At 48.3% G+C, this 21,204-nt stretch overlaps 1 protein-coding gene across 1 annotated transcript in view; it reads left to right on the plus strand.

Moving 5' to 3' along the window:
- Positions 1 to 2,621: 2,621 nt before the first annotated feature.
- The window catches only part of NCKIPSD (NCK interacting protein with SH3 domain), a 29,685-nt gene continuing 11,102 nt past the window's right edge, over positions 2,622 to 21,204 (plus strand). Inside the window, exons 1-7 of the mRNA XM_031058187.1 lie at positions 2,622 to 2,731; positions 3,466 to 3,667; positions 8,030 to 8,117; positions 10,224 to 10,849; positions 16,945 to 17,115; positions 18,260 to 18,346; positions 19,680 to 19,818. Of these exons, the coding sequence (XP_030914047.1) occupies positions 2,685 to 2,731; positions 3,466 to 3,667; positions 8,030 to 8,117; positions 10,224 to 10,849; positions 16,945 to 17,115; positions 18,260 to 18,346; positions 19,680 to 19,818 (1,360 nt within the window). The 5' untranslated portion in view covers positions 2,622 to 2,684. The remainder of the gene's footprint in view (positions 2,732 to 3,465; positions 3,668 to 8,029; positions 8,118 to 10,223; positions 10,850 to 16,944; positions 17,116 to 18,259; positions 18,347 to 19,679; positions 19,819 to 21,204) is intronic.

Here is a 21,204-nt window from a genome sequence, read left to right on the forward strand (position 1 = left end):
GTCTGGTGAGTGACATGCCTACTCAGGGTAGGGGGTTGGAACGAGAAGATTTAAAAGATCCCTTCCAACCCAAACCATTCTATGATTCTAGCCTGTAGATGGATTCCTGTGGACTGTGCTGATGTGCCCTCCGGAAGAGGGCAGAGATGCTGAGCTGTTCAGTAGAATTCAATGCTCTGTACTGCTATGTTCCCTGGTATGATCAGACTGAGAAAGAGTTTACACCCATGTGGGTGAAAGTGTGGAAGACTGGGGAGGATGGGACTGGGGCAGGGGGGTCTCATGTGGGAGTGCAGGAGGGCAGGTGGGGTGTGCAGAGGGCAGGGGTCTGTGGCACTCAGAGCAACCCTGGAGACAGCAGTGCTGGAGACTTCTGCACTGCTCCCCTTTCCCAGAGAGAGCATGCAGCTTGCTGTAATTTTCTCTTATCTTTTCAGAAAATGAGATGAATTTGCTGAAATCACTTGCTGTTCCTTCCAACCCTCCTTGGAATGTGTTCAAATACACTTTGCTCCATTTCCTTCTCTGTGGTTGGAGGTGATGAAATGCTCCCTAGGCCATATCCCTAGGCCACATGGGGCTGCTTGGAGGCTTCATCCCAAAGTTGAATTCTGAGTGTTGGTTTTGTTCTTGACCTGATACTTTAACAAATTTGGTTTTATTTTTAAAGTTTTCCCCAGTTGCTTTCTTCCCTATCTATTTTTCTTGGGAAAACAAACCAACAAAAAAAAAAAGCCCTCCTAAATTTTTTAAAGCTGTGTATTGCAGAAGAGGTCTCTCATCCACACCTTGCTTTTTTCCCCACAGTCTGTGGTAGCTGTTAATTCACGTTTGCTTAAGCAATTAAGCAGGATATAAATAATACATAGGATGTTATCAGGAAACTGCATCCAGTGTTATGGAGACAGGCACTTTTGGCCCTGGTGGAGAGGGCTTCCCTTCTGTGCTCTGCAGCCCCCTAAGGCCAATTAAGGTGCATCCGTGATGAGAATCCAGCCGCTGCTTGGCTGGATAAAGAGTTGCTCTGATGCACAGAGTGGGGGCAAAGCAAGTGAAAGAGGGATTTAGTGTTCAAACAGCTGCAGTGAGCACTGGGGTCTGAGCATTCCCCTCCTCCCCTCGTGCATGGCTGAGGCTGGAGCAGCGGGACTGATCGGGTGGCGCTGGCACCAGGGGCAGCTTATGGGAGACCTGTGGCTCAGAGACTCAGTAGTGTGTCCTTTGCCTTCTGCCTTAGTCCTGTAAAGGTCTTCTCTCCTGAAGGCATATCAACTGCTGATAAACAAAGCTTTTTGGACTGTCACAAGTGTAGGAACCTGCTTTGTTTTCCTGTTTCCCTTCCAGCCTCCTCTGGGAGCCCAGGGAGTGGCATCTTTGGTGTTTCTTCTTTCAAGGCTGCTGTTTATTTTAACTGCAGTAACAAGTGCTAAACCAGCTGGCAGGTGGAATAAATGTTGCTGTGACAGCTTGGGTGGAGATTTAATAAATCCAAGTGCTGAGTCCTGCATTTTGGCCACAATAACCCCCTGCAATGCTCTAGTCTGGGGACGGTGTAGCTGGGTGGTGCCCAGGCAGAAAAGAACCTGGGGGTACTGGTCAACATCTGACTGAACATGAGCCAGCAGTGTGTCCTGGTGGCCAAGAAGGCCATCCTGGCCTGTATCAGGAACAGTGTGGCCAGCAGGAGCAGGGAGGTCATTCTGCCCCTGTGCTTGGCACTGGTGAGGCTGCACCTTGTTCTGGGTTCCTTGTTTGGGAAGGACGTTGAGACCCTTGAGCGCATCCAGAGGAGGGCAGCAAGGCTGGTGAACGACTGAGGGAGCTGGGGTTGTTCAGCCTGGAGAAAAGGAGACTCAGATGTGACCTTATCCCTCTGTACAACTCCCTGAAAAGTGGTTGCAGTCAGGTGGGGGTTGGTCTCTTTTCTCCAGGCAGTACTGACAGAACCAGAGGACATAGTCTTAAGCTATGCCACAGGAAGTACAGGTTGGATATTAGGAAAACATTTTTACAGAAAGGATGGTAAAGTGCTGGAATAGTCTACCCAGGGAGGTGGTGGAGTCACCATCCCTGGATGTGTTTACAAAAAGACTGGATGTGGCACTCAGTGCCATGGTTTAGTTGAGGTGTTAGGGCATAGGTTGGACTCTATGATCTCGAATGTCTCTTCCAACCTAGTGATTCTGTGATTTGGAAAAGATGCTTCAAGTTACAAAACAAGAAGAAAACTATCAAGAAAAAAGTGGGCAAAAAAAAAATTCAGAGCCAATAGACTTTGGAGACCACCAGATTTCAGCTGTCACATTCACAGTTGTGAATTTGCTCCACAGGAAGGCAGCAAGAGCAGGAATAATTGGGCTTGGGATAAACTTGGCTTTGCAGTGGGATCTCAAAACCTTCCTGCAGCAGGCTAAATATTCAAGGCTGCTGCATGGTCCTGAAGCTTAGCCTCTGATCTCCCTGTAGGGATCATTGGACTTCGGTGCTTGTAACAGTGACTTTCTTTCCCAGACACAAACTCTGGGAGTTTACTGTACTGTGGTCCCTCCTGCCATAACCTCTGGTGCAAAAGAACCTCAGCTGAAGGGCACAGTAACATGTTGGATGTTGTTTTTCAGGTGCTGGAGCAGGATGTGGTTCTCCAGTCCATTGACCGTGCCATTGAGGCTGTGCACAATGCAGCCATGAAGAATGGGGGGAAATACAACCTGGAGCAGAGAGATGTCCTCCAGTAAGTATGATGGGCATCTGGGACAGCTGGCAGATGGAGGGTGGTCACAGTGTCATGGGGGATGTTGGATATTATTGGTTTGAGCCTCTGTCCCTCAAAGTGCTGCTGCACTCTGAGAACTTCCCAGTGTTTGAGCTGCTGCTGCTCCTCCTGACAACTGTGTCCAGCAGAGGAGAGCTTTGGCCTTGCTCCTCTCTCTCTGTGCATGCCAAGAAGAGGAGATTCTCAGCCACACTGTAGGCTTGGAGGAGAAATCCAAAACCTTTCTGGCTGCATTTTCTCTGCTTTACCAGCCAGGAATTGTAGAGGTTTTTGGCATGTGACACAAGGTCTTTAATATGTTCTCAAGTAATTGCTTGTGAGGAGAATTTTTGTTTTCTCTGACACCTCAGCCTCTGTGCTGAGGCATAGTGGTTTAATCTCAGTTGAAAAGCAATTCTAAAGTGCAGGCAATTTCTGAAGCTTGCAATGCAATATGTGACTCTCCCCCGAGGAAGAGGCATTTTTCTCCAGTGAACTGATGAATAAATTATGGGCTTTTGCAAAGCCTCTTCCTTCCTCCCCCAGAAGTGCTTCCTTAGTTGTTAATGAAACTGGAGCTGGTGTTCAGAGTAATGTAGCCCATTCTGGTATATATAGCCCAAAAGCAATAAATCATTAAAAAATAATTTCAATCTTGCAGCATGGTCACTCCCTTGAGCTTTGCCCTTCCGGATGTCATTATTCCGTTTCAGAAAGCTGATCCATCACCGGAAGGAGACTGTGTCCCGTAAGAGCCACTCTCCCACCCCCCAGGGGACAGTGATGACCCAGTCCTCCAGTGACCACCACCTGGATGTGTCCCGGCAGCCCAACGGGGTGTGCCGGACCGGCTACGAGCGGCACCACAGCCTCCCCAACACCGAGTTCGAGGCGGAGGATGAGGGGCTCTACCAGGTAACAGGGGCTGGACACGTGCTAGCTTCCTCCTTTGGTGCTGTGATGTTTCTTGTCCTGGTGAATAAAATGCCTTGGCAGCTGAAGCTACAAATCAGGTGTTTGTGCTGCTGACCTGGGATTACTGCAGTGTGAAGTGTTGATGTCTAAGAAATCTGGAACAGTCCCTCTGCCATTTTCACTTGTCATGCTTTTTGGAATCCTTGAGGGTCCATGGCTTTATGGTAACATGCGAAATCCGCTCTGTACTGTGTGACTATCTCTTGGCAACTTTCTAAAAGAGTTGCAGGCTCCCTGGAGAATGCTTTGAAAAGCAGTTTTGACATGAGCAGGAGAGCTCCCTCCAAGCACTCAGCACTGCTTCATTTCCCCCTTGTTATGTCTGCACAAGATCATTGGTCCTTAAGCATTTTATCTGCTGTGGCTGCCTATTTATACCACTCAAAACAAAACAAAAAGCCAAAAAAAACCCCAAAGATCCTGCTTTGTCTGAAGGTTGCTTATCATGATGAATTAAAGGCAAATTGCAGGAAATAAGATTTAAAGCAGATCTTTTTTTATCTCAGCGACACGCAGTTCCAAGGTTACAGTGTGGCGTCAGTGAGGCTTCAAAGTAGCAGCCCAGGATGGGGCTGTGGCTGTTGGGGATGAATGACGTGCCAGATTTCCCTGTGTAGGTGTAGCTGGATCTTAGGGCTAAAGGCACCAAGCAAGGATGAGCATTTTATTCCTCCTACAGATGAACACATGCACTGTAATTTTTCTTCATCTCTCTGGACTGAGTGTTTGGAGGTATTGTGTTTATAAGGCACTGATCTGCTGTCACCCCTAGCAGATGAGGCTTGTTTTACACTTGACGAACTGTGAGTTTGGGGAGATGAAAGGTAGCTCTGGCTCACTCTGGCTGAACACAGCAATTCCTACAAACCCCATTTTTCTCCTCAGCATTCATTTCTGTTCTTTGGCAGTCAAGCTAGCTCCATTCTCAAGCCTGTACATTATGGGCTAAGCAAATGGGGCACCTTACAGCCCCATTCTCCATGCTGATTCCCTGTCTTTATCTGGTCTGTGGTTTGGTTGCTTGCCAAAAAGGAGGAAGACGAATTTCCTTGGCTGACAAAGAACTGTTTCTGTCTGGGTGGCACTGAGGATGCAGTTGAAGAGCTTCCAGCTTAGCCCTATGCTGAAAGGGCTCCTTGAGATTTTAACAGCTCAGTGGATTTCCTGAACGCTTTGAAAATACAAAGTGGAGGAAGCAGCATTGCTTTCTTCCACTGGTTATGCAGGAGCCTAAGAGGAGCCCTACTGAAATCCAAACTTTCTCACTAGCTCCAGAGGAGCAGAGGTCTTGGCATGTGCTTTTCATTGCTTGGGATTTTCAAGTGCATTTACTGTTTGCATCTGAAAACCTAAGCAAAATTTGAGTTTTCCTCTCAGTGGTTTTGCTCCCAGGACTGAACTGGCTGCAGTAGTTGGTGAGGGCATTTGTGCTTCAGCTCCTCCACAGTCAGCATAAGGTGGGAGGCTGGGGCTGCTGCCATCCCAGCTGCCAAGGGTGGAGGTTGGGCTCTTGGAGTATTTTAGTCAGTCTGCTGCATTTGTGCATGCTCAGTGAGTTTGTGATGCTCATCTCCAGAAACCTTTGCTACAGACCAGTGTGTCTGGCTTGGCAGAGTTTGCCTGGAGGAGGTGGTGGGTGGGAGATTGTTAATTTGGTTTATTGTTTTATTATTTTGTTTAAAGGGTACTACTATAATAACACTGCTCCCAGGAGTCAGAGTGGTGATGTTCTCTGCTTATTTGGCTGCAAAGGGAATGAGAGTGTTGTGGTAAAGCTCTTGTCTTTGAGCAGCACAGGGAGCGCAGCCTGCTATCAGTCCTTGCAAAAGGGTAAAGGACAGGCAGCAGATGTGTAAAATCTGTGGATTTGAGGAAGTTCACAATGCCCTAATAGAGGCCTGGGGAAAGGGAGAGTTTCAACACAAGCACAGTTACTTCTCTTTAAACCTTTGGTAAGGTACCTCATCTTTCCCCTCTGGACAGGTGGGATCTGAACTTCAAGGACTCCTACATGATCACCACCTTGTGCATGGCAGCTGCACAGAGGAGGGGGGTTTCCCTTTGGGGGTTTTGGTGTTGTCCATCCTCTTGTTGGCCCCAGGTAGTGGCTAGGATGTGGGGTGGAGGGAGGGGATGGCCCCTGGTTACACCCCACAGTTCCTGATCATGCAGCTCGGGCAAGCACAGGGAAATTCCTGTGATGCTTCATGTTCTTCTTGCAGCTGCTTGTACTGTGGTGTGTGGCTGTCTAAACTGGCAGGGGCTGAGCTGGCATTGTCTGTACATCTATTAATTTAAGGACTAGCCTGTAATAACTGTTAAACTTGTGTGGTAAATTTGGAAGCCATGGAAATACTCCAGAATGACCCAACCCTCGCTATCTCCAAACAATGTCATGCATCTGCACTAAGGTCTGAGCCTGCCTGGCTGCTAAATCCCACTGCCTCAGTAATCGTGGCTGTGCCATGCCAAGCAGCTCCAACTCGTGCTGTCAGCTCCAGCACTCTGCAGACAGGGCTCTGCTTTCAGCACAGCTGAGCTTTCTGGATTTGGGGCCAGCCTGCCAACCATGGCAATGCAGAGAGCCCTCCCGACCTGCTTGACCTCTCTCAGCTGTGCAGTCTCCTTTTGGACCAACACAGATAATTTTTGAAGCTATATGCAAGTACTGGATAGCATTTCACCCAGAGAACAATGTGGGGTGGATTGACAAGAGCCGAGTGTGCAGGCAGGGAGTCTGCAGCAGTGCCTCATGCTAATTCACTGGCTGAAGGCACTCGTAAAGTGACTTTTTATATGGCATGGTATAAGGTTGGATGTATTTGGTGTTGGGTGGGAAAGGGACTAAGAGATCCTTTTTTAAGTCTTTGTGCAAACTGCTGTTTTCACTTGCCTAGTGGATCTAGACATGGGCTGTGAGCACATTGTCAGCTTTTGGCATAGAATTGTGAATATTTGAGGTGGCTTTTGAAGGTGTTCTATTTATAGGAATATCTTTGCTCCCATTTCAGATGAAGTTTTTGCCCTTCCTGGATCTGGGGGAAAAAAATACATTTGTCTCTCTGCTGAGCTAATGTAAGATAGAGACCCTTCAGGGGCCTGTCTCAGATTTTCACTCTGGGGTGGCAGAGCTCCATGCCCTCAGTGGTGTTTATATAGGTCTATTCAGCAATGACAGGGCACAGAAAAACTTCTCTTCCAGGGCTAAACAAACCTAGAAAGTTTTCACTTGTGATGGGCTGAATGTCATTGTAGATTCCAAGTGGTTGAAAGGTGGGTTACCCAAGGCATTCAGACCATCACCTCCTTTCTCTTCCTGTGCTCCCCTAGGAGGTTTGGCCACAGACAGTGATTGCAATATCCCATAAAAGCAGAGGCACATTTGAGGCAGCAGGCTCTGAATCCCAGCAGTCCTGAGAGGTCCCAAGCAGGGTCTCCTGGCCCTGAGCTGCTGGGCTCTGGGGACTGGTGTAGTGATGCAATGTGCTCCCACCTAGCTTGGCTGCTGTGTTCAGTGATGCTCTGCTGATCAGAGGTTAACCCCTGAGGCTGCACCACACTGGAGTAACTGTGGGTGAATGTGATATTGGTGATCATGGTGTTTAGATCTGACAGGAAAAGATGAGTGTAGGAGTCTGGGTCTGGGGCTTGTACACTGCTGGCTTGGCAATCCTAGAAGAAGAGACTTGCACAGGAATCCCCAGATGTGGAGAGTTAATGCAACTCCCTGGCAAAGCTTTTCCCAGTGTGTCTTGCTATAGGTAGCATAGTATTGCACAGAGGGTCAAACCCTATTTTCTCCCTGCATGAGCAGAAATAGCTTTGAAAGCATGGAAAAGGCATTTACATGTTTCCAGTCCTTGGCTTTGTCTTTCTGCAAGGGTATTTGTAGCTGATGTAATGGATCTCTCCAGAAGAGTGTGTAAATACACACTCTGTTTGCAGCCTCTGTGGAGCTATTGAGAGTAATGTGGAGACATGGTAAGTGTGTGGGATTGCATTTGGAATAAAGGAGGAGTAAATGCTTGACAGGTCTACACGACATATGTGCCATGTGCTTCTGAACACAGCAATTAAACAAGGGCTGCTTTGCCTGTCACAGGGAGGGGATGAAGTCAGTTTGAGTCCTGCTTTGTTCTTCTGGGAGGCTGCCCATTAGCATCTGTCCTCCTGAGAAAACTGCCCCAAATGACAAGAGAGATGTAAGGACAAAGCTACACATGCATGTGAGAAAGAAGCCTTCATAAAGAGAATATCTTTATTGTCAACCTCCTTTGATTGCTCTGCAATCTCTCCTTACAGATCCCACCACAGGCTCATCGTGCTGCTCCTGTCACCCCCCCACCTCCAGAGAAGCGCAAGAACACACAGATTGCTGCTCCCATTAAGAGTAAGGACAAGCTGCTCTCCAGGTCTTGGGCATGAAGCAGACACTGGGTGGTGTAACAGCCATGAGGCCTGAATGCTTCTGTTTTGTGCTTAGATGAGCATCCTTATCCATTCCCTAATAATTCTGATTATGGTTTATATCTTTACAAATATATCTGTAAAATGTATACAGCCTGATTCCTATAGGTTTTAATGCTGGTGGTCCTGAGCTGGTGACCAGTGCTCCTTCAAGCCTGTTCTGATTTGGGAGGGTCTGAGCAGCTGGTGGATGGGTGCCAGGTACAGCATCCCCCTGCTCCTTCAGTGCCTGTGGCTCTCCAGGGAGCAACTCTCTGCCTGCTCATGTGGCTAGTCTGGCTAGTGCACTGAGTCAGTGGTTTAAGGTCCTTTTTCTCCCACAGACACCATGGCTGTCTCCCAACAAGGCAGAGGGTGTATTCCCTTGCAGTGCAGTGTGTGACACTTTACCAGGGGAACTCACTGGCTTTTAATGCAGTCCCAACTCCCAGTCTGTTGAGCACTTTCTTTGTACAGTGGTTGGATTTCCATTGACTCAGTGTCTGGTGCCTGTAAGGAGCAGTAATAACACCAGGGACACATCTGCCTATGTGCTGCCCACAGGCAGAGGAGCAGCTAGTGAGAAACACTTGAGGGCAGGACCATGGGGTCAGGGCTGGAGCTTCTCCATCTGCAGTGTGGTTGGGCTGACACAGAAGTGCTTATCCTTCTGACTTGCTGCCAACTTGCCCAAGTGCTCTGCTGTGCTGTGACAGTGATGCCATTGGTGACACTCAGCCCATTTCAAGCCCACTCATGTTCCCTTGTGTGGAGCAGGGCAGAGCTATTGACTTGCAGGTAATTGAGACCTGGGGCTGGCACCAGCTTCCTTAATGGTGCTTAATGGTATTGAGCCATTTTTCACTGGAGTAGTGGGAGTTTGCAAAGGTCAGTTTCCTTCAGCTCATTATTTAATGAAGCATAGGGGGAAATATGAGTCATGAATGATCCTCTGTGAGGAGGAGGAAAAAGGGGGATGCTGAACCTGTGTGGGAGTGAAGGGCCCAGTTTTTCTGCCTAGGTGGTGTTCACTTTGGGAGGAGTGGTGGATGGACTGGTGGAGGGCTCCAAGCACTGATGGAGCAGGAAGGGTTGGAGTTGCCTGTGGAAGGGCAGCAAAGGCATTTCACATCAGTCCCCCTGCTCCTTCCTTTGGGCATGTGTGTGGATAACAGCCTTCTGAGCTCCCCATGGAGTACAGCTCCTTCTCTCCCAGCACTAACACCAGCTGCTCTTGGGAACCCCAGCTAACCCACTGTTTGTGCAGGTAATTGTTTTCATAGTCAGGGAAGAACTCGGATACAGTTCTGCCCTCTAGAAACTAATGAATAAGATTAACTAAAACTGTATATAAGACCAGGTTAAAGGAAAGAAAAATCTTAATATCTCTTTGCTTGTTGTGGATTTTTTTTCCCTTGGAAAGTGGGACTGCCACTGCTAGAGCTAGTCAAAACTAGAGGTGGCGGGAGAAATACAGAGAGCAGATAGTGTGGAGGCTAGTGAAATCAGTGGGTGCCAGCAGGGCTGCAGGGCTTGTGAGCAAATGTTGGGAGACTGCTGAAAGGGAGGGACTAAAGACGTTGTCAGTCAAGTGTTTCCTCCACTGTCTGCTAAGCGTGAAGTCAGTGCAAGAGGGAGGTGCAGGCTTGTGTGTGAAGCCTTCTGTGTCTTGCAATTCTGAGGCACCATCTTTCAAAAGTGAGGGCTTATGTCCTTAACACAGAAAAAGCCTAACCCAGGGGGAAAAGACTTTTCTGTCCCTTAGTTCTGTCCATCTCACCCTCCCTTCCCCTGTGTAAAACACTAAGCCCTTTGAAGGGTATTCATCTCAGCAGAGTAGCTTTCCCCTTTCTAAAGAGGTGATTGTGTGGGAATGCTCCAGAGGGAACTGGTACAATTTTGCTTTGAGATAAGTGAGGCAGGAAGAGGAGTTAAACTGCTCTGGCCGAATGCACAATGAGCGTTTTAATGGACTGTGCTGTAGCAATTTGGGTTTTTTCTCTTTTCCTTTGATGCTGTTGCTAAGGCATGTTTAATTGTTCCCTTTCAGATGCTGTTGAAATTATTCCTGGGTCAGCTTCTAGTGCCTCCTCTATAAGCACGACATCCCTGGATACCTTGTACACTGCTTCTTCTGTATCCGAGAGCGCTCTCCCCACAGCCACCTCCAGTCCTGCCAACACCCCACCCCCTGTCCCGAGCCGGAGCGTCCACACCACCATCACTCGCAACCTGGACAGCGGCTCCGTCTCCCATTCCCGTTACAGCACCTCCCCAAAGGATACCAGCAAATCTCCCCAGTCCAAGAGGAATGCCCCAGCTCCGCCGGCCGAAGGGGGGACCCAGAGGTCCCACAATGTGGATGGGGAGAAGACTTCTCAGGTAAAGAAAACTGCCCCGGCCCCCCCTGCAAGCCTGGATGCCTTCAGCAACCTCTGCCTGGATGATAAGAAGGCAGCTGGGGTGGAGTCGCTGCCAGCAGAAGCCGGTGGCCTGGTGGCCGCCGTGCCCAAGACAATCGGTGCGGAACTGATCGAGCTGGTGCGCAGGAACACCCACCTCAGCTACGAGCTGTCCCGAGTGGCCATTGGCATCGTCATCGGCCACATCCAGACCTCTGTCCCTGCCACCAGCAGCATCATGGAGCAGATCCTCATCTCCGTGGTGGAGAGTAAGGTAAGGTGTGTCAGGCTGGTGTGGGGATGCTGCTCACCACCTCTGAGCATCAAGGATAAGGTGTCGTGAGCTCAATGAGCTCCTCATGTTTAAGATGAGAAATGCAGTGAGATCCCAAATGGAAAGGTGCTAGATGGGGGTAAACATCCAGCCAGGGGGAACTAGGGGTTTAAAGGGTTTAAGCCAGGTCCCAGTACTGTTAGCAGAGAAGTGGAAAACAGGTGCGTTTATTCCCCAGATGAGCTGCAGATGTACAACATAGCCTTGAGATGGAGCATTATCTTGAGCTTGTTCTAAATAAACCTTATATCAAAATAATCCTATCTTTCTCCTTCTGCATCAGTCATTGAAATGGTGAAGTGCACCTGAGCAGCCCTGTGCTTTAGCTGGAGGGATAATAAATTTCAGCTCCCACTTGCTCAATGCAGCCCTGAGGAGTGCACATCATACAAACTTCTAAGATTGGAATTCCATTGCTAATAGCAAGATTATAATGAACTGTTCAGAGGCATTTGAATATGGAGGACTAATGACGTTCAAATTTTACATCAAATCATAATCTGGCTGACTGTTTGTACTGAATAGAAGGCCCTATAAGCAATCATCAAGTCTCTGTGGCCATAACCCAGTGGTTAATTGCTTCCTTCTCCAATAACAATGCCCCGTCAATGTGTGATCTAGATTCAGCAAAAAAATTTAGCTGGTTTAAGCAAATGTTCTGGCTTTGTCTTGCATGCTGAGAAGTTCACTTTTCTGATATTTGCACCTTGTCCAAGATTTGAAAATTATTTTTATCATTAATACCTGTACTCAGGATACAATAAGCTTAATTCCACAGAAGTTATGTAGTGCCAAGTTTTTGCAGAGGGGATTTGAAATCCTCAATTTCATGGCCATTGCTGCAGACCAGGCTAAAAAGGATGGGAAGAAGGTGATGCTGGTGCAGGGAGTAGTATGGATCTTCTAGTATCTGATATGATATCTGTCATCTAGGACATCTGTGGGATTTTAAAATTACTAGTAATGTATGGAGACACAGCAGAAGATTCTGTCCCATCTGTTAGTATGTCATCATATCTATTTTGAGCAGTACTGCTTTCAGAAGTAGAGCCTGGATGGGCTTGCACAGTGCTCAGGTGTAAATGTTGTGGATGTGGTGTGCATTTTTTCTCAGTGTCCCAGCCAGATGATACAGCTCTGCTGATAGGTGGGGGCCTGGTCCCAGGTGAGGTTGTTCACCTGGTGCAGAAGACTGGACTAGCTCTGACAGCTGGAAGGGTGGTCATGTGTGCATGTGGGGTGGCTGCACTGCTGCACTGCTGCAGCTTCACTAGTGTGGTTTAGTGGTACGAATTATTATTGTTGACTTTGTGTTGTTCATTATACCAAATCATTCCACAGTCTCAGGGGTTTCTGTGTAGGATTGTTGCTGAGTTGTCAGTTCTAGGTCAAGGAATTTTTCTTTAATTTGTAGCTTCTGAAATCCCTCTACTCCCCAATCCATGCAAATACATGGCAACTCATCTCTTGCATATTTTTCAAGGTTTTTCTTCTACTCCCTAAAACAGAGTGAGATATCAGCTTTGATTTAAAGCTTTGGTCTGCTCGTAGAGGATACTATACCTGCTTCAACCTTTTGTATCATGTTCTTTAATTAGTTATATCCTTTCTATTCTTTTCCAGTCTTAATTTAAAGTCAGCTCACTGGTTTACTAAATCAATTCCAGAATCCCTTACCTCTCTTCTATCCCCAGTGCCTTCTGAAGGTTGAACAGTACTTCCATCTTATTTACCTTGCTGCTCTTCCAGCGTGGAGTCTGTACAGGCACGTGGTTTTATTAGAGAATAAAAGATGCTGGGACAGCATCCTGCTGCTGCTTTTTGAGAGGTGATGTAAGACTAAGTTGGGGGAACAGCAGAGACAAGGAGGGTGCTGAGGAGCTCACACCTTAGGAAAGATAATTCAGAGGTGCCATACTATTGGGGATCTGCAGGAGCAAACCTGCCAGGTTGGATTTCCTGTGTCAGCATCTGGCCTGGCCTTGGAAATGGTCCCTCTTCTTGTCCATGAGCTAGCTCCTGATAAATGTCACAGGGACTGGGTAGGATGCACAAAGGGACTGAAACCTCTTTTCAAAGGCAGCATTGCAGCGACTGTCTAAACTGGAGCTGGCTTTCATGGGAACTCATTGGAAATTTGGACATATGTAAAGATTCTCCCTGGTCTTTGGGCTTCTAGAAAATCACTTGGATTAGTAGGTTTTGGTGATATGTGATTGCCTTCAGCTCTGTTGGATTATCTCCCATCTGAGAGGAGGGGATGTCATGTACTGTAGATGTCATGTCTAAGGAGGTTGGAGTTTTGCAGATTTATTAAACTTAGTGTGAGACAACCAGAAGTGCCCAATGCTCAAGCTAATTGCACCTTGAGAGGGAGAACTCAGAAACCACTTAACCTGCTTTTTATTAAAAGCTGTGTTGTAGTTGTGACTCAGACTTGTCTTGTGGTTTCCTTAAATTTAAGCTTGAAAAGTACTGACAGAGATATGTAATGTAAATTGGTCTTCTAGTTGAGCCCAGGCTGCTGAGTGAGGTCAAACTATTAGTGGATGTGTTGGAGATGGAGGAGCAAGTCATCAAGTAGGTGTGGGAGTGTGTTTCTAGAGGGGGTTCTCCTTGTAGTGCTGGGCTGTGACCTGCTCCCAGCTGCCCATCACCAGCACCTGCTGTCCTCAGCAAACCTGACAAACCACATGGCTAATGTGGCTGAAACCCTCTCCTTCCCCTGAAGCTGCCTTCCTGTTCATTCATTGATTCAGCTTTGCTTAAGGGGCCTTGCTTTTGACAAGACACAAAGGCTGCTCTGGGGCTCAGCATCTCCCCAGGGGAGCCCGGTCCCCACTCTGGCCAGAGACAAGGGAAGCTCAGCAGGGTGAGGGCTTTCAAGGCTGAGTGCTTTGGCTGGGCTGTTAGGAGGGCTCCTCCTCAGTGCAATAGTGCAACAAAAGGGAATCTGGAGGGTGGGAGGAATGCCTCAATGCCTGGGCTGGCCTTTGCCTTGGTAATTTCTGGTAGAGCCTTTATGAAGGTCTGTGGCAGAGTCTTTTCATGCAGCTATCCCAGCTCAGCTGTAGATGGTTCCTGTCCTCCACAGAGCTGCTGAGGATATCTCTGGAGCCCTGAACAGTGAAGGCTGCAGAGTCCTTCCCAAGGCACGGCTAATGGGGGGGTTGAAAGCCAAGTGCTGCTCTCTCCCTGTGACACTCACAGGTCTGTGCATGGCTGACATTGCCTCCCTGCAGAGCTCACCTGCTCTGGATGGGGCTGTGTCAGCTGGGAGCAGACCTGCTGCTGCTGAAAGAGTGTGTGAAAGGCCTGCCTCAGGACATTTGGCTCAGCTGAAGTCAGGCATCCTCTCTTGCACCACATTTCATCTCATTTAGCAGTTGCTGATGAGCTTGGAGGTCTGCATGTGTTGGGACCAGTGTTAGCTGTCTGGTTTCTGTGGGAATGGTTTGCTGCCCCAAGGATGGATGAATTCCCAGAGCAGTCCCCATGAAGTGTGTCTGAAAACCTGCTGTATGATTTTGGGGCTAATCTGGAGGGAAGGTGTGTGTACCCATGGTACTGGTGATCCACTGCACTTGCTGGTGGGGTATGGGGGGAGGCAGGCAGGGGAAAAGAAGAAATGGCCAGGACAGCAGCTGGGTTTGCATGGCAGATGTGGCCACCTCTGAGCAGTGTGGGTATGGTAAAGTTCCCAAAATGGTTTTGTGTTGTTCAGGAAGAATGAAATCCCTGTAGCAGCTTGTTCTGTTGGGCTGGGGGCAGGGAACTATTTGAAGCAGCAAGATAATGCAAAGTGGCATTGTTAGAAATACTGAAACCTCCTTCTGCTTATGGGCTCTCCAGCAGATTCCTGGAAATGGCCATATGATGATGCTGCATGTTGTAGTAGCTGCCAAGATGTTTAATAAGCAGAGACCTGATCCTGGTGATGGGAGGGCTGAGAATGGTGCTGAAAGTGCACTGAGACAGTGTGAGGTGTAGTTACATGGTCAGATGGAATAGCTTGTTCATGGATTGATCTCATCCAAGTCCATCCAAGCCTGATGCTCAGTGGAGTCATTAAGGGCTGTAGATGAAGGGTTGGAGAAAGTAGATTAGTGGTAAGATGCTGAATAGAGGGATCATTAAAATGAATACTCATTAAAATGGTCATCCAAAAAGAGTCCCAGCAGTGGATTGAGGTAGGACTGGCCCTGCAGTGCTCCAGTGAGGAGGATGTAAGGCACATAATGGAGAACCCTCTCCCAAGCAGCTGGAACCCTTGAGGACAGACAGGTGACACTGCAGTGCTGTAGGTCCTCCTAAGGAGAAGCAGGGGGATGGCAAGATGAAGTGAGTCTCTTAATGTATTTGCTCCTGATAAATCACCATTCAGAGGGAAATTCTTATGCTTGTACTCAGCTCCTGAAAGCTGTTCTGCTCTCTTACAGCTGGCTATCTGCTTTTCTGCTAGGCCACCCATAGCTTCCCAGAATTTCAAGTGTGGACAGAGGCTTGTGTTAAACCTGCATGCTTCTTCCTTCATTACCTGCCTGACAAAAATTATAAAAGAAGCAGCAACAAGAAAATGTCTTTATTTTATGACTGAAGGTTTGGACTTGAAGTCCTAAATTTGTTCATACCCCAAAGCAAATGACTAACAAGTCTGTCTCTAATAAAGCAGGCAAGACATTACTGTTAAACATGGTGTGGTTTCCCCAGAGAGGGCTGGAGGATGGGGATAGGCAGGAAGGGTGCAGCTCCTGCACTTGGCCATCCATGTGCAGCCCACAAGACATGGGCTCGTGTCTCTGTACAAAATCTATCTGCTCTGCTCCCAAAGTGAAGTCTGCCTAAAGGCTTGCTGCCCCTGCCTGCACAGCCAGCCTGTTGGAAGGAATAAGTCTTCTCTGAGGTTCCAGGTTCCTGGCTGGTAAGTTGTAAAGGCCTTTTCTCACTGAGTGATCATGACTTGTTGCTGTGTGTGTTAAGACAGCCTCATCCAAAAATTTTTAGGAATTTGGTCTCAGTGAGTGGGTTTTCCCTGTTGTTTGAATTTCTCAGCTTGGTCCTCTTCCACCTCACTGATCTCCTGCTGTTTGTTGTCACTGCTGCCAAACCCTGTGTATATAATTTAAGATCTTTCACAAATTAGTCCTTTCCTCTCTTAATAGTGCCTGGGCACCTCACCTGTGATCAGCTCAGTTCCATGTACTGAACCCCCTCTTCTTGCCTTGCTTTCAGGAAACCAAGTGATTCATGTGCCATACTTAAGTCCTAGAGGCTTATCCTAAATCCCAGAGCACAGCGGCTGTTCAGGTGGTTAAATGCACCCTCACCACTCTCCTCTTTCTTGAAGGAGAGGAGGAGCAAAGGAAAGGCAACTTCTGAAGAGTGAGAGCTTCATGGCAAGGGTTGTGTATGACGCAGAAGTGGTGGGAATGCTGTTGACAGCAGTTGGAGAATGGACTGTGTGCAGTAAGGTTTACTGGGTGCCACACACTTCAGAGCTGTGGTGAACAGTGGAGCTCTGCTGTTCAGAATGAAGCAAAACCAAAGCAGCCCATGATGAATTGGTTCCTGTTCTTGCTGCAGAGGATCCAGGCCTAGAGCAGCTGGCATGGAGAGCACCATACAAGTGCCAAGAGCTAAGAATTCAAGGCAGATCTGTCCCTTTCAGGCTGGAGGGAGTAGGCAGCAGAGGGAACTTCTCGTGCCTCAAGGCAGCTGGGCAGTGTGTGGTCTGCTGTCCAGGACATGTCTGTTTTAATGGGGGTGCTCAGCTGCTGCCTGGCAGTGGTCCTGGCCCATACTGGGCTGGTTTGGCTTTTCCCATTCTCAGGATGATTTCCAGACTCTACAGAGGGTAGACGCTCCAAAAGTATGAGATCTGAAATAACATGTGTCATAAACTTACTGGTTTTATACTGCCAGCTCTTGACTGAATGAGGTCAGCTGCCAGTTGTGAGACAAGATTGCAGGAACAGGCACCCAAACAAGAGCCAGCTGTCAGGGCCCCACTAACCAGTGGTTTTGCTGTCGTGCAGAACCTGAGTGCGGGGCTGCCCTCGGGCCAGATCTGCCACGATGAGCAGCGGCTGGAGGTGATCTTTGCAGATCTGGCCAGGCACAAGGATGATGCTCAGCAGCGCAGCTGGGCCCTCTATGAGGATGAGAATGTCATCTGCTGCTACCTGGAGGAGCTGCTTCGCATCCTGGTGAGTAAATACCTCTCTTTACAGGCAGACCAGAGCAGACAGTGCTGGTGAAGTTCCTTTTTTTGACCTCCTTCACCCCTGTGTTGCCACTGCATCTGCAGTTTTGGGGGCACAGGTTTCTTGTGCATCCTTTAGTGTTAGTAAGCCCTACCCTCCTCTATGGGCTCTGCAGAGCTCTTGAGCTGCCTTTACTCTCCATTCCACCTTACAGATCTGTTCTGAAAAGCATTACTGAGCTGTTCATGGTAGTTTTGGTATTTACCTATCACAAGAGGATATAAACCCTCACCTCCAAAATACCCAACCTGCCACAGAAAACCTGGAAGTCTCTGGTGAGGGTTGTTGCACTCCTAAGCCCATTTAAAACATCTTCCACTTAAGATATCCTCCATTGCTGGGAGGTACCTGTGGGGTTAAGCTCACTAAATGCAAAGAACATTCCTTGGTTGCCTTGAAAGTGAGCTTTAAAGCTGTTTTTGTGAGAAAGTATAAATCATCTCACACATCTCTGCATACAGGAGAGGAACATGCCCATGGTGAGCAGCAGTGGGATTACTGTCCCAGCACTGTCACTAGTATGTACAAGGCCATCTGTGTCCAGGGATGATTGGGGAACTGCCCTCAGTGCAGTGACATGGTCTGTGTTAGGGGTACTGGTGGGGTTTGCTCTGGCACTATTGTATAGTCCTCTCCAGTTCTGGAGAAAACAGGTACATTTTCTGTAATAAATGCCAGGGTCTTTGTCACTCTGCATACAGCCTGTGCTGCCTCACTGTGGGCCTGCAGGGCAAGGCTGAGTGGGATTTTGTGCTACCATTTCCTCATAACTTAGGGGTGGGAGAAGTTTGGAGCAGTGCTGGAGCTGCCCTGTATAACTGTGTGATGCTGTCAATCGGGTGCTGTTTGGGTCGTGTTTTAGACATTTTCAGCCCGAGATGTGCTCTGTGACAAAGACATTTCTCAGGAATCCACTTTGATGGTGAAGAGTGATGGTTCTTGGCCTGTTTCTGTGCTCTGCCTTCAGTTTCTTTGTGAGATGTTGGGGCTACTGAGATCTGAAAGCAAGTGGACTCCCTCGAGGTCCCTGCACTGGCACCTTCTGCTTTGATGTGTCACTGGGTTACCTGTCAATTCCTTCTTCCAGACAGACGCAGACCCAGAAGTTTGCAAGAAAATGTGCAAGAAGAATGAGTTTGAATCTGTCCTGTCCCTTGTGGCATATTATCAGATGGTAAGGTGGCAAAATGCACCAAATGTCTTTTTAAGATTTCCCTGAAGATGCAGAAGAGCAGGGTTGGTACAATGAATGTATATCAGATGTTTCCCTTGCATAGGGCAGTTCTGTGGTCTCACTGAGACTGCAGCATGTCCCTTTTGAGTGCTGGCTATGTCAATGCTATGCATGAAAGTTGTGTGAGAGCAGAGGATGCTGTAGGCTTTGAAGCAGTAGCTAGCACTTGGCAAGGGTAAAGCTTGCTGCTTTTACTGGCCCATTGAGGGACAGCATTGGCATCACTGCTATCTAGAGGAAGGATTTCAGAGGATGCCTTGGGAGATCTGTGATTGCTCTTCTTTTAATTGATGCACCCCTGTGCATCAGTAAATAACTTTGGTTAGGAAATTAGGTAATGAGTAAAAGCTTTTGGAGTTTAGGGGAAGATATGGAAGTTTTGCCTTAAACACCTATGTTGTGTTGCTTTGCCCCTCTCCTTCCCGGAGAGTTCTGTTGTAGGACTCTGTGGGAGTAGAAAACTTGTCCCCATCTTGTCCCTATGTCCCCAGCTACAGCACATCAAGTCTTGTGGCATTTTGCTTTCATCTAGTGCTTGTGTGTCTGAGCCCAGATCTCAGCATCAGGGTGCTGTAGCACAGCAGAGAGCAGGAAGGCAGGCTGGGCAGGCAGAGCCTGCTCACTTTCACTGCCTGCTCCTCTCTGTCCACTATTCCAAGGAAACCTGACCAGCTGGGTGTCCTGTCCTGGCTGCTGTCATGCCCAGTGTCAGGGCTTGGGTCTCCTGTGTTCTCTGAACCCTGGAGTTGTTGGCTGAGGGTGGAGTATGCAGGTTACCTCAGCATCAGAGCTCCTGCATTGGAGGTGCAGGCTGAGCATCATCTTTGCTGGAATCCTTGCATGTCCCAAAACTTTCTGAAGAGAGCTTGCAAATGTTGCCTTGTCAGGAAACCTTAATCAGAGCAGTGTTCACAAAACCTTAGCATGCTCAGAGAATCCTGGCTACCCAGCACATTCAGTCTCTTTGCTGGGGACAGGTATGGGTTGTTGGTGTGTTACCAGATTTAGTGGATGATGTGGGACATCTCAGACCTGAGCTCTGGCTGCCACATGCCCTCTGACCACACGTGCCAACAACCTGTAGCCAGTCCAGTTGTGAACATTATTGTAAAGTGATTCCTGTACTGTTGTTAAAAGCTTTTAGAGCTTCTGGGTTCATGTCACCCTGGGAAGGTCTGTGGCTTCCCAACAACAGGAACATCTAGAAGCTGTGTCTCTGCCTCAGTGAGCCCTCCTGTAGGACATGGTTTGATGCAACAAATTGGTTTTGCAGGAACACAGGGTGCCACTGCGCCTGCTGCTGCTGAAGTGCTTTGGAGCCATGTGCAACCTGGATGCTGCCGTGATCTCAACGCTGGTGAATTCTGTGCTGCCCATGGAGCTGGCCCGGGACATGCAGACTCACACACAGGGTGAGCCAGAGCTGCTCTTCCCACAGCCCTGGGATGTGTGCTCCCATCACATGGTTTGCAGCAGCAGCATGGCCCCCCATTGCCCAGCTGCCCCACATGCTCTGGGGGATGGTGTCTGGTTCTGAAGTTATTCAGGTTATCACCTCTGTAACTGGGGGATGCACAGGAAGGGATGCTTCAGTCCAACGGTGCCAGGCCCTCCAGCTCTTGAACATGCCATTAATGATCTGTGTCACTTCTTGTAGATGTCTTAAAACACATTTTGAGTTGTTCCAGTTTTGTTTCATAATGCTGACAAGAGACACTTGAAGATCTCAATGAAGATCTCTGCACTTTCTTAAAGAGTTTTTTCCAGTGTTCTATACCCATTTTTTGTGGTGTTTCATTGTGGTGAGTGAGGTATGTGCTGGTTAAAGGAAAGGGCCTTCTCTCCACCACTGTTGCAAGGGAGATGGTAGTGCTGTTGTTAGCATTGCAGTCCTGGTCCTCTGCAGGATAGTGCCATGGCCCAGGTTTTCCCAGCTCTTTTCTTTTCATACTCAGGCTTTGCCCTCATGTTCTTTCTGCTTTACTCTCCTCCATTTGTTAGGATGAACTGTCCCTGCTACTAACAGGAATGTCCTTTGTGCCCTCAGAGCTCCTGCTTAGCCCAGTGTCCTTTATTTCCAGGCAGCCAGAAGCACATGCTGGGAAAAAGCCTAAGAGTAAGGTGAACACGTATTAATACTCCCCTGGAGTTAGCTTCCAGCTCCCCACATGTGTCTGGTCTTGGACAGTCACAGTTTTGCTCCCCATTTTGAAGCCAACCTGGAGGCTACCCATGCTGGCAGTGGCATATTCCTCTTAAAAGGACATTGAAAATCCATTGTCTTGGGCTAATTGTGACCCACAATTAGAGTAGCTGCTGAGTGACCATGCGGATCAAATCAAAAGACCTGGTGTTTGCAGCCTTGCTGCCCTGGTTGCAGTCTGTTAGTTTGTTGTAGGTGTCATGGAGCTCTGGAGGGGTATAATTTGGTGATGAGACTGTGTAGGGGTTGACAGGTCTGCAGAGAACAGGGACTGTCCCATCCATTTTATGTGAGCTGAGTAAATGTCCTAGATGACCACTTTGAACCTGCATAATAGACATTCCTGTCCCATCATCCCACCTCAGATGAGTCCCTGCCAACCTGGCTGTGCTGGGCAGCATTAACAGGGCTCATCTCGTGTCTGGAAGGGGCTATGGGAGATGAAAATCAAGCCTGTTGCAGCAGGCTCTGCACTTGTCTCTGCCTAGATGCTTTGAAGTGCAGGCATGTCAGAGGTGAGGAGGGTGGCATTTCAGGGCAGGGGGAAGGGCTGGTGCTGTGGGACTGCAAGTATTACTCCTGTGCTGGCTGTGCT

The sequence above is a fragment of the Geospiza fortis genome, unplaced genomic scaffold, assembly GCF_000277835.1.
Source record: "Geospiza fortis unplaced genomic scaffold, GeoFor_1.0 scaffold78, whole genome shotgun sequence".
Taxonomy (NCBI): domain Eukaryota; kingdom Metazoa; phylum Chordata; class Aves; order Passeriformes; family Thraupidae; genus Geospiza; species Geospiza fortis.